Below are 13,188 nucleotides of genomic sequence, written 5' to 3'. Positions count from 1 at the left end.
TTCAATTTTATTTGGTATGCATTTGTAGCAACAGCATGATAACATTTATTTGTTTTTATTTGCGTTTTATATTCATATTGATAATTCACGTTTTGTCTTGGATAATAAAGCACGGTTATGCATAATAAATTGTATGCATAATAAATATTCACTATCACTGTATGAGGTAAGAATCAACAGCTTTTTATCACATTTACACAACACTTTATGAATACAAGTCATGAACAAATCTTAAATATGACAGGGAATGTGTTTACTTTTTTAGTTTTGATTTTGAGCAGCAAATTTGGAGTTACATATTGGTGCTCACTAGGAATGCATAAGCAAAATTGCACAAATTTTCACTTAAAAGAATAGTGAACAATCTTGGGATTTTTTTTTCTGTTAAAGTTTCAAATAGTGTGTTAATTGAATACACTTCATCTTCAGCATGTTTAGTGCCACTTTTGTAAGTAACCACGCCCCGTTCAGGCCACGCCCCGGACAGGCCACGCCCCTTCCGCTTTTTTCATCACTCGCCATTGCCATGTATGCTATAACAGCTCAAAGAGTAAAGGTTCCATTAAACCTGTAGATCACCGGTGTCAAACTCAAGGCCCGGGGGCCAGTTCTGGCCCACCACATAATTTTAAGTGACCCACGAAAACAGCTCAAAGATGTCAACTTCCATGATCCTTTCTAAAATGTCTACCAAAATGTCAAATTCTCATATGTAATAAATAAGAGATCTATTCTAATGATTTTCTTGCTACCAAACCCCTCATGATGGTAACTAAAACAATAGTTGAATTAACAGTTATTCATGACTTCTTTATATGGTTTCAGTCATAACACCCCTCCAAGTGAAACGGTAACTAAAATGTGGCCCTCGCCAAAAATGAGTTTGACACCCCTGCTGTAATAATAATAATAATAATAATACACTTTATTAGATCATAAGAAAAGTCTCTTGCCACACGTTGGGACCTGTGTCCAAAGAAAATTACGCTTGTTTTTTTTGTTTTTTTAATTTAGTGTCGTTATGAAAGCAAACTTTTAATAACCTCTGTCTTTAAAGCGGCATATTTTGAGACAGCCGTATAGATAATCCAGCTCAAGTCAGTTAAGGGTAGGACCTTCGTGACATCACACTTTTCACATTGCGTAATGTATGGGCATGAGCTACCAGTATATAAAATACTTTTTGTTCAAAAATAGATTTTGGGTTGAAGAAATTTATTTTCAAGCCATTGTACAGCATAGCACCAAACAGCTAAGGAGCCATAGCGAGGAACACGAAGAGGGCCTTAGTCCAAGAAAATGTGATTTTATTTTAGTCGTGTAGGGTTTCAAACTAGATTTAGTACTTGTCAATCTTTCAACATAATGAGAAAGCCCACAATTTTGACTGACTGAATTACCTCGTAGTTATTTATTTGTTCTTTCAGGGTTTGCCCGCAGTGGCTTATTTACCTTATGATGAACCGAGGATAACTGGATTTGATAATTTTAAACCCCCTTTTAGGTCAACACTCAAAATACCCGTTAACACCACTCGGTGTACGACCACCAAATCTGTCACTTAACCATTGCTGGGAGGTGCTTAAACCATGGCTATAAAAGTAAGGTGAGAACATGATGAGGTGACCAATAGAGAGACTGCAAGAAGAAAGAAGGCTCAGTCTTTGTCTTGCAGCTACTTTATTGACTCTTCTCTGCAAAGAGAAATTTCTTTGGAATACAGCACTCCTAAAACAACAAGTAAGTCAATTTTCTGGGGTGTTATTTTCCCATACTGATTCTTTTATGTAAACATCTGATCAAGTATTTATGTCGAATGTGGTATTTCTTAGAGTATATAATATGATGATATACAATGTTTATTACATTAAAACTGGTATCAATTGTTCCTGTCTTCAGTGTTTCTCAAAAACAAATGTAACATTTCTTCTTTGATGATCAATATAATTTTCAAAGTAATGTGTACAGAGTCAAACTAAACTGCTCTGTCGTGGACTTGAATATGAATGAGCCAACAAATGTTGAAAAAATATATATTTTCAAGTTTACAATTTTCACCAGAATCAAACTTATTTTGAAAGTTATTTGTAAAGATTGTAAGCAGGACAATAAGATAAAAACACATAGTCTGTGAGACCGTGAAAAAGAGGCTTGTGGGTAAAAATTCCTATTGGAAATGTCATTCGTTAAGACCACGCAGTGATTGGGGGGGCCTTCAATATGCGAAAATTTGAAACCACGCTCCACGGTGGAAAAGTTGAATTTGCTCCAACATTGCGTTGCCATATCAAGAAATTATGAGGGGTTATGTTAAATTGGTGGTATGTGGTCAGAATGTTCGATCATTTGGTGAATAATAGATGCCTCTTTTTCTCATCCACTTTTGTCACAGAACATGAGATGGAGCGGAGTAATCTCGTTAGAAGCAAACTTTGGCCTCTAATGCCCACTAATTCTGTTGCAGCTTCCTTTTGACTTCAGCACTGGCACAAATAGCATTTAAATATGAAAACGTTCTCATCTCGTCAAGTTAAGACTGAGACCTGCTGGCCTTTTTTTTGTACCTCCAAAAAAAAAAAAGATCTCGTAAACACGGAAACGCTTCACTTAACGTGTGTGCCCACAAGACGCTGAAGACACGATATGCTATGTCTGAAATGGCGCTCTAGCACAGCCAAAGGTGGAAAGTGAGAAGAAGCCCAAGCACAAAAGAAGAATCAGCGAATAAGAGTTAATGCAACACGATGGCGAGTATTTTCAACACAATCATGTAAGGAAAGTTTTATTTGGATGGATGAGGAGGAGGAGCTTCTGCTTTGGGACGTCAGACAGGGACCTGTCGAGATGGACACATGCTTTATGAAGTGTTGATTGAGTCTTTCCTTCAAATTGTGCTGAAATAGATTTGGAACGTTGGTGCTTCAGTGAAAGCAACATGGGGGCATCTCCTGGATGAAAGAAGTCAAAGAAAGTTTTGTTACTAAATGAAACATTCCCTCATGCTTATCTTTCAGCAATAATAGTCAAATAAATATTATACGGATCGATGTAATTTTTAAAATTAAACAGGCAATTGTGCCATATAAAGAGGGCAGAGATGTATTTACACGGTTTTATTTGAAAATAACTTCTCCACAATAGAGGGTTTTAGGTTGGTGCGCTTGTATTCATGGCCACTGTTTTCTTTGTTTCTTTCTTTTTTTTCTATACATCGTTCACATGACACTGGCGAAGCTGGAAGACATTCGGTATGTAGTTGCAAGCCACTTCCCACAAACCGTATTTGACAGTATAAAATCAAAACCATCCAAAAATACGGAAGCGTGAAACTGCCAATGAGGAGTAAAATTTTGGACAGACGAATTAATTCAAATGTACTTGCGAGTACATTCAAACGTATTTGCAGGTATGTTGGAATGAATTCAAATATGTTTAAATGTTACACTTGAGTCGTTTTATAAGATGTATGAAAGTATGATGACTGTGGGGTCACAACACAAGAGACATGTTTGAATGAGCAGCTCAGTCAAATTAGGGCTTCCCTTTTCCACTTTTTAATTAAAGGCTTCCAAGATGAACGCATCAGCAGCAGAACAAGGAAACAAGGCTGCTCCTCCTAAATTCAAAAAGAAGGAAACCAGACAGTTTAAGAGCAAGGCTCCCAAAGCTGGGCAGAAGGGGTAAGCTCCTCTGTATTCCACATTTGGACATAATTTACACATTCATCAGCAAACATTGATACTTACATTCTTTTCCCCAAAAAGGTTTGACAATGATGTTCCAGGGATGGAGGGACTTGGGGGTAAGTCATTTAAAAGTGGAGTCTTGAACATTTTGGGGTGTTTAGTTTAACTTTATATGATTTTTTTTGTCCATCTACTCTTCAGACTCTGCAGTCATCTGTCCCTGGGAGGCATTTGGTGACATGGAACTAAGTGACCTGGCTCAGTTCGGCATTGTCTAGAATCACAAAACTGCCCTCGACGACTGGCCGACTCGAGTATATCCATAAAAGCAGCAGTACTGAACAGTGAATTCATATCTGTGGGAGAAATATGTGAAGCTGAGATTCACACAGAGGTTTTCTTGTCACCACCCGCCAAATTGGATTTGTACTGCATCTGTGTATTTTCTGGAAAAAAGTTCTCCACTTTCTGCTATTCAAATGTTACATCTCTATCTACAGTTTATCTATCTTGCAAATGTGCTTTTCAGTAGTTTTAATAAATGAACAGAACATCCCTCCAGACAAAAATTCTATATATACAAATGGGCATTTAGAGAAACCAATTTTTATTTTTGCAAATGCTATTTTGACATTCCGGAAATTATGTCATTTACAACACAAACAGCAAAACCTTTTGGGAACACTATCAGACAAGAAAGTATTTGTTAGTACTGGAAACTATAGTTTCTTTTTCATTTTCCCCTTAAAATAAGATTGTGGAGATTACAAGTACCTGGTAACTAGCAAACAAGCCTTGCTTACCAGGAAAAACACTTGTATCAATAAGGATTGTACATTTAAATTAAAGAAGTATCAAACCACTGGGCTGATGTGTTGCTTATTTTTAATTCTATTTATTGCAATTGGAATGAAGTGTAGTTGGGGAAAAAAAGGAAGAAAAAGTCTCCTCAGACCTTTTGAGGTCTTGTGAGGTATCTTTGATGGATGGAATGACATCATGAAGAAAATGCTCAATATACTACGACGTGTAAAAATAGAAGTCTTGTCGTCAGTCTCTAGACAGAGGATGTGTGCAACTCCATTCGGATGGATGATACTGTTATCTAGAGCTGCGTAAAATGCATGCGATTGGCCCCAAAGCAGACACATACAAGTGAAGTACATTTACAAGGGAAAGGGAAACTGGAGAAAACCCACACAGGCACGGGGAGAACATGTAAACTCCACACAGGACGGTCAGAGCCAGAATCGAACCCACAACCGCTGCACTGTGAGTCAGACATGATGACCAGTCGATCACCAAATCGCCTTATATCCGCAATGGAAAGTACAACTCAGGATGGCATCCGTGATACATAACCCGAAATATTTGTTTTTCATATTCATATGCGGATGCACCTTTCTCGACGTGTACACCCCCTCTATCCCACTAGGATGCCTCTTCAATATGCACATCAATCAATTAGTGATCAGTCGATCAATGTGCACGGAATACATTTACGTCGACCAGTGGTGCATTGGTGGAGTGCAGTCACTGTGGATGCATGGTGGCCCAGCTCTCTGCATGCACCCCCACCACGCCCGTCACCAACCCAATAGTGACAGGGTGCACTATGAAAATATTTTTTTTCAGATGCTAATTATCACAATCCGTTTAAATTGGTTTCTACAATGTTTCAGAGGGATTGTACCACGCTTACATTTATGAATGAAATGCCATGATGTCCACCACACACATCCTGCACCTCAATCCAATACACCAAAATCACATTACACCAGTGGTTCTCAATTCTTTTCTGTCATGCCCCACCTCGGAAGAGGAAAACATCTCGCCCCCCCCCCCCCCACACCCCCGCATGACTATAATTAGTATCAGTTGTCTATAAAATTGCTATAAGTACAGCTTTGCATAACACTGCATCCTTATTAATGTATAAGAGAATAAAAAAGAAAGAAATATGGACCAATTTACAACAAAGAATAGCTTTAGTAACTGTAACAGAAAAGATTTAAAGTGCATCTGAAATTCAAAAATAAAATTAAATCCTTTATTTAACTATAAATACTTTTTGATCGACCATGTCAAACCATACGATACTGATAAATTAAATTACATATAATCAATAACTGATAATGCAATCAAACTAATCACCAACATTATCTCAGAGCACAATATTAAAAAAAAACTTTAACCAGCAAAACAAAAATATATAAAAGAATTTGTGCTGATGTTTTTTTTAATCAAAGATGATGTCTGGATTAATGGCTACGAGTAGCAGTCACAAAGCGGGATGATTGATGGCAATATTCGGCACGTTTTCGCTGAAAAAAATCTCAAGCAGGTTATCAACGTGATCGGGGTGTAATGTCTTGAAGTGACTCTTTAATTTATTTGGCTTCATGCTGTCCGCTGCCAACATTTTTAGACACAGTAATTAGACACCGGTCTTTCCTTGCTGCATACGCTTCGTCGTATTTCCTCGTCTTAGCTTTTGGGGGACTTTCGTTTGTCTTATCTCCGTCTCTCTCCGCCTGTCGACTTCGTGTCTACTTATACTCTGTGCTGTGTGCAAAGCGCGCATTCTCAGTGCAAACAAAACACTGAGCGAATGCTCCCTCCGCACACTCTGCCAATGAGAGCGCCACTGCCCCTAATGGAGTGGAGGTGCAATTGCACTTTATTCTGGGACAATAAAAAAAAAATAAAAAAATAAAAAGCATGTTCCCTGAGGTCAAACGCGCCCCCTATTTGAGAAACACTGCATTACACCAACTGCGCTACATTTGAGCTACTTTTTGTACACAAATTTGCAGATGCGCTGGGGGGCGTGGCGGAAACATCCAGTGAGGTGTAGCATATCTACCAAATTCACAAACACGCTGAACTCAACCATATGCCCTGCACGAAAATGATGATGCACCCGTTTCTACTCTGAGAGCAGACGACCTTCTGTTACCAAATTTGCAGGTGCGTTGGGGATGCAGCAACTCTATTCGCCAAAATGCCCAGATGGGCACACCAGGTCTTGAAACACGCTAGACTCGATTTGCCCTGCTATGAAAATGAAGTCACGCTGACTGCACAGACGCCAGTCAACCAAAATTTCCAGATCGTGGCATTTTCATGAGACATGGTGAATGCCACATATAGACATTTGGAAAATACTCACTATTCAAATATCAAATAAACTTGCGCTAGCGGATTCAGAAGTTACGTTGTTCTTCACCAGTGACATGTACTTAGCTCATCTAACAGGCTACTCTGAAGGAACATGGGTGTTTGCATTCATTTTTTGGTAAATGGGAAGTAGGAAATTTGGCAGGGTCCTCTGTCTGCTTTAAGTAAGACTGTGTTGAACCCCTTAAAACAAAACACAACCAACTTTATTAATGTGTTCGTAGCAGTACTGATCCGCCTCATAGCTTTTGAGATTGCTCTTTGCCTCACGTCTGAAGTGACAGAGTTTGGAAAGTAGTTAAACTATTGGAAAGTGGACTCGCACAATTTCCATGTAAACAAAACGGCATTTTCGCTGTACCGCAACGCCCATATTTCACGCAAAGGCTGATGCGGTGAAGGAATACAGTGGATAGACGTAATGCTTCACTCAAACTGCGCGTGGCTATTCGTGTTGGTGTTAGTGAATTAGACGTTGAGGCTTATCAATGAGGCTCATTTACATAGAGGAGGGCAATTTGTCCATCAAATATCCAATTACTTCTGAGACCGAGTGATGGATCTGTTTAACAGCACAGATAGGCATTTGATAATGAGCGACAGCTGAATTTCTGAATTATATAAACCAGGCATGTCCATCTCCGGGCCTGGAGGGCCGCCGTCCTGCCTGTTTTCCGTCTCTCCTGGCTGCAACACACCTGATTCAGATTATCAGCTCATTAGCCAGCTCTGAAGCAACATTAGAACCATCATGATGATTTGAATCAGGTGTGTTGCTCCTGGGAAAGCTGGAAAACAGGCAGGACATTATATAAACCGACCCAGGATGACAATTTGGTAAACTTCCCAGCATGCATCTTGTCAGGCAGCAATGAAGTGGTCAGTGAGTTAATCCGCTTGTCCTCTTAAGAGACTGCCTTGCTGCTCCCTGCAAAGAGAGAACCTGGACATGCTGTTTGACTGACTGTTGTAGTCCACGTCTTTGTGACCTGGAGACATCTTAGCATTTTCAGCAGCCTTTGTTTTTGTTTTTTTTCCCAAGGCAAATCAAGGCCATGGGACAGGAGGAAAGCCACGGCGAGGAGATGGATTTATCACAGATTCAGGAGCTGTGCATAATTTTCATGAAGGAGTGTCCAAGCGGCGCGTTGCATTTACATGAGTTTAAGAGGATCTTTGGAGTACCGAGCACCTCTGCGGAGGAGTCTCTCTTCATTGAGACAATATTCCACTCATTTGACACCAATCAGGTAAAAGAAGTAAAACAAAACAATCGGTCGAATTGTTATAATCGTTGTTCATGCACCCACCTCCCTCTTTGTAAAATCTCGGTTTTGATCACAGGACAATGCTCTCGATTTCCTGGAGTATGTTGCAGCGCTTCATTTGATCTTACGAGGGAACCTTGAGGACAGGCTCAAGTGGTCTTTCAAGATGTATGACAAGGATGGGAATGGCAAATTAGACCGGCAAGAGGTGAAACGGCTAATAAGGGTAAGCCAAATCAGGAGCCCTAACCACTCCTCTGTGATGTGTGTTTTGTCATCGAACGAAAAATATTTTGCCATTCTGTGATATGTCTTGATAAAAACGTTTCATAACGTTAATCCTTGTTAATCCCCGTGATTATTGAACTGCCCTCAACACCTTACGGCTGTAAAGTCACTTATTGGTCGGTTCACTTTATTGGATGAGAAGTTAGGTTAGGTATCTATATCTGGCTGGACTTTACAGTAAGCCTCTAAACCCAAGTCAAATTAGCCCACCATCATATGAACTGATTTACTTGACAAATAGTTCTGATTGTTTTAACCTCGAACATAACATTTGGTTTATTTTTGCAACATTTCAAAACTTTGGATAAGCAACAGTTATTATGAGATACTGTATATGCCAGCAGTCCAGTGTGTGTGTGTGTGTGTGTGTGTGTGTGTGTGTGTGTGTGTGTGTGTGCGTGACCTGTATTACATTTATCACACAGATTCTCTACAAAATCAAGATCCAGACAATCGATGTGGATTTGACACCGTCCGAAATATGTGACAGAATTTTTGAACTGGTTGACCAGAATAGTGACGGTAAGGAATCATTGTCATTTGAAAAAGAATAGTACAAGTGATTATGTATACAGTGGTGGTGCATTCTGTGGTGGTGTTTTATCTAATTGGATTGAAAACATGTTCAATAAATTGCTGAACAAACGCATTTGAAAAAGCAGTTTTGAGTAGCACACTTGTGTTTCCTGTTCCCTCATTGACACAAAAAACCCCACAAAATCCTCAATCATTTTATTACATTTTAAATAATTACCGTATCTTAAAAACTTGAACATGGTCACAAAGGATTAGGACGGACTCCGATTTTTACCTGTGGCAAAAAAATAAATAGAAATCGGACTTGAACATTTTCTTCCTATGAAACTGTAAAACTATCAATAAACCACTGTTTCAAAAAAAATCACGAATCTGTCAAGTTTCCTAACCGTTATTCAACCTTTCTTGAACCTTTATTGAAAACATCATTAGATCAAAGCAAGATGAAAAGAAAAGGTGCTTCCTTTCTGACACAGGAAATGAAGGCACTGTTTTAAAGTGCGGGCGGCCCGATGTAGAGTGGTTCGCCCGTCGATTCCAGCACCGGCCTTCTTGTGTGGAGTTTGCATGTTCTCCCTGTGTGGGTTTTCTCCGGGTACTCTGGTTTCCTCCCACATTCCTAAAACATGCATGGCAGGCTAATTGAACACTCAAAATCGTCCCTATAGGTGTGAGCGCGGCTGGTTGTTCGTCTCTGTGTGCCCTGCGATTGGCTGGCAACTGGTTCAGGGTGTCCCCCGCCTACTGCCCGAAGACAGCTGGATAGGCTCCAGCACACCCCGTGACCCTTGTGAGGATAAAGTGGATCGGAAAATGGATGGATGGATGTTTTAAAGCGCATTCATCTTTTTGTCCCGCTGTTCCTAAATGATGTTATCGCACAACGGCGGGTATTGGGTAATGGCAACAAAAGTCTCTAGCGTGAAACTATTTTCCCAAGAGGTCTACAAAGATTACAATCTTGAGCCACATGAATGAATTCGCTCCACCTCTTGGGTCCGCAGGTAGTGTGTTATCTTCATTTGGAGGGGTGCTGCTGTTGAATCCCCACCACAACCCGAAACCACCAATGTCGCCTTTTTCAGGGCATGTTTGGTACCTGAACTGAAGTTGAAATGGATGCCACAACGTCTTAACTGTAGGCATAGTGCCATAGAATTTTAACATTTACCCCAGGCAACCGATTAGGAGAAGTAATCTTGGCAATGAACATGTCATTCAAAATAAATTTTAATATCATTGGAATAGATACGTTACTCAAGTAACATGTTCTTGTAATATGCTGATATTCTACGGTTAAAATTCTGCATGTACTGTATTTGAAATAAAGACTCAAGGGACTTTCTCAATATGATGTTATGAAATCATAAGCTTCTTTGAATTGAAGTCATTTATGTGCTTGTGTCACACAGGTCAGATATCCTTAGCAGAGTTCATGGAGGGAGCTCAGAAGGATGAATGGGTAATGAACCTCTTCAAGTTGGATGTCAACGCCGCTAGCTGGGTCATCCAAAATTGTGGAAAACTTCCGTGATCTGAGTGAGAGGATCCTCAGCTTTGGTTCAAGAGAGACAGAGATGCTGTCTTCATACTTGGACTTTGTCTGCCATCTTTATCTTGAGCTTCTTCTCTTTTTAAGAGGAAGGGCAGCGAACCTTTTTTTTGGCCTCAGTTTTGAGGTCATTTGGGCTACTGGTTTGAAGGTCGCAATCCTCGCTCTCGTCCCGACATGGCTGTGAGCTCCGAAGGCCCTTTTCTCGGGGAGGTTTGCAGTTGAACGTAGGGCAATGAACTAACTGTCAGTAATTGTAATTATAAATAATATGATTACACATATAAGGTGTTCAAAGTTGATATTCTAACAGAAATCAACACTAGCTACCGCAAAGCAATTACAAACTTAGTCACAGTCTTCGTTGTATTATTTAAGTTTGTAAAATTAATTCGAATTGTGCTGTACTGTGAACTGTTCTAATTGTTCTAATTACACAGTTACACGTTTCTCTTACTATTACCGGGTGCTCTGTGTCTGTACACAAAGAGTTTAATTCTGACCCTTGTCCTCTGTTGTTTTCTTTTCTCAATTTATTTGGTGGATTTGTTTGTCTGTTGTTTTGTTTTGTTGTCACTGTTTGGTTGTCTGGGCAGGTTGTTTTCCATTTTCCCACCATACAGTATGTGCACACTATTTAGGGGGCGGTGCCTCCTATTGTAATCAGAACACAATTACTTGGCACAATCCGTGGAGCAATTATTGCAGATAATAGTGTGGTTTCCTTGTAGCGTTAGCTGCATTGCTAAAACGCAATGATGAAACATTGTTTCCTAATTAACAACATTGTTCCGGATTTGACCAAGTGAAATCCTCAAAAGAGCATTAGAAGGGTGGTAAGAATTTATGCCTTACAGGTAAATGGTAGCAAAATGGCTGGGGCTTCGAGTCTCTTAAGTCATCCCCTCACAGCTCCGAATCATGTACTGAATGGCTGAGTCATTTAAGGCTCTAAATCACCCTTTGACGGAAATGGTTGTCGATATTGTTCTGTCAGTCCTGTGTTAAATGGTGGTCAGTCCAGTCTGCCTCTCACCTTCAACCAGCGAGAACCGGTTCGATACCTGCCCTGACTACATTGAACAGGACGAGTTGTATGGAAAACGGAAAATGGAGGCCTGAATCTTGAACCTGGCAGCAAAATGACATGAAGCGTGTACTGTACCTTGGAAACTACCTCAAACAAATGTTTGTTTTCAATTCTCAGGCGGGTTGAAGACTGAAAATGTTGATTGTGTGAACATTCCAAACTTATTACACATTTTACCTCATTAATTTTTTTTTGTATATCTGCAAGGCTAATCCTCCCAGCTACCTCTGCGTTCTTGCTTCTGCAGTCGTGACTCATGACAAACTACATTGTAAAAACTTGTCCTCCCATGATGTCATTGTACAAAGTAACTTAACCGTAATGGGTTTTCACACATCAATAAATGTTTTCGACTGTTAGCGTATGTTCTCTTTGCAAAGGAAAAGAAAAAAACTCTTTGAAATGAGTTTTCCAAACAAAGGGTAACATTTGAAAATGTTTCAGTTTAAGAGTAAAAGCCGGGTGTTTTAAACACTGAACTATATTAATGTGCTGCAATTATAGTGCTTGCAAAAAAATATGCACATCGGCATTAATATGAAGAAGTAACACCAGTTTGCTGTTTGCACAACTGTTCAGTGGCAAGAAGTCATACTGTTGTATTTTAACCATTTGTAACGGAGATCACAAATGATTTATCCAATTAACCAGCATAATGTTCCATGTTTATTTCAATCCTCCTCAGCATCACTTTACGGTTTATGAAAGAATTGTAGAATATTTTTCAAAAGCTGAAATAATGATGGGGTTTGATTCATTTGTCCTTCTCATCACATCATTTCGGATAAACATACATTGTGTCTGCAACGATGCTTAGGTGCCATACAACTAAGCTTTGCACATAAATACCAAAGGTGGAATAATTGGAACTTGTATTTTGCCGTACGTGCAAGAGCAATATTTCAAATGAACAAGAAATGAAATGCTTCAACTAGATAATGGGCCAAGCAAAGAAGGTACGCTCATTTGAAATGTGCTTACATTTGCTCTTTAGAAATACCATTTCTGAAGAACAATGAGCGAATTATTTTCTGCATATTTTCAGAGTTTTTATTGTTTTGAGTGACACAAGACAAGCCACACAAATCACAAATTATTACAACTTTCACTGTAATTCTCAAATTAAAGCATTTGCTTTCCAATCTATTTCTCTGGAGTATTTTGTATCACACGCACACACACACACACACACACACACACACACACACACACACACACACACACACACACTTTTTTGTCCAAAGATCGACTTTTGGAGCAACCAACCTCCCACGATCGACCCGATCACGCAAGTGCAAGCATATGAATACACACACTCGCACACATACACACACACATAAACACACACGACTATGCACTCGCACACATATGCATGGACGCCATGACGAGCAACAGCCTGAGCGCCTGAACATAAATGAAACCTAAAGACACACACACACAAATCTTTTTTTTTCCCCCAATTTCCTTCTCCTACTGCTCGCGGTCAACTTGGGACCAGTCTGCTCGCTCTTGGTCGATTGTGATTGACGTATTGGGAACCCCTGCCTTAAAAACAGAGGTAATTCGCTGACTAGCTTAGCACTTAGC

The 13,188-nt window shown here is 39.7% G+C and overlaps 2 protein-coding genes across 3 annotated transcripts; both read left to right on the top strand.

The window, feature by feature from the left end:
• The first annotated feature begins 1,630 nt into the window (after nucleotides 1-1,630).
• LOC109529209 (retinal cone rhodopsin-sensitive cGMP 3',5'-cyclic phosphodiesterase subunit gamma-like) lies at nucleotides 1,631-4,552 on the top strand. Of its 2 annotated transcripts, XM_019892477.1 has the most exons (5): nucleotides 1,631-1,740; nucleotides 3,235-3,248; nucleotides 3,565-3,680; nucleotides 3,765-3,802; nucleotides 3,888-4,552. In XM_019892477.1, the coding sequence occupies exons 3-5, from the start codon at nucleotides 3,574-3,576 to the stop codon at nucleotides 3,962-3,964; spliced, it is 222 nt and encodes a 73-aa protein (XP_019748036.1). In that variant the 5' UTR covers nucleotides 1,631-1,740; nucleotides 3,235-3,248; nucleotides 3,565-3,573; the 3' UTR covers nucleotides 3,965-4,552. The 2 variants fall into 2 exon arrangements, with proteins under 2 accessions (XP_019748036.1, XP_019748027.1); XM_019892468.1 differs by lacking the exon at nucleotides 3,235-3,248.
• A 1,993-nt stretch (nucleotides 4,553-6,545) lies between these two features.
• Nucleotides 6,546-12,503, top strand: guca1g (guanylate cyclase activator 1g). The gene is made up of 5 exons (XM_019892442.1): nucleotides 6,546-6,656; nucleotides 7,919-8,116; nucleotides 8,211-8,360; nucleotides 8,848-8,944; nucleotides 10,372-12,503. The coding sequence occupies exons 2-5, from the start codon at nucleotides 7,922-7,924 to the stop codon at nucleotides 10,491-10,493; spliced, it is 564 nt and encodes a 187-aa protein (XP_019748001.1). The 5' UTR covers nucleotides 6,546-6,656; nucleotides 7,919-7,921; the 3' UTR covers nucleotides 10,494-12,503.
• Nucleotides 12,504-13,188: the final 685 nt, after the last annotated feature.

The sequence above is a fragment of the Hippocampus comes genome, unplaced genomic scaffold (assembly GCF_001891065.2).
Source record: "Hippocampus comes isolate QL1 unplaced genomic scaffold, H_comes_QL1_v1.1 scaffold198, whole genome shotgun sequence".
Lineage (NCBI taxonomy): Eukaryota > Metazoa > Chordata > Actinopteri > Syngnathiformes > Syngnathidae > Hippocampus > Hippocampus comes.
Note: the sequence above shows the minus strand (reverse complement) of the source record. Positions and strands in the feature narration are given on the sequence as shown.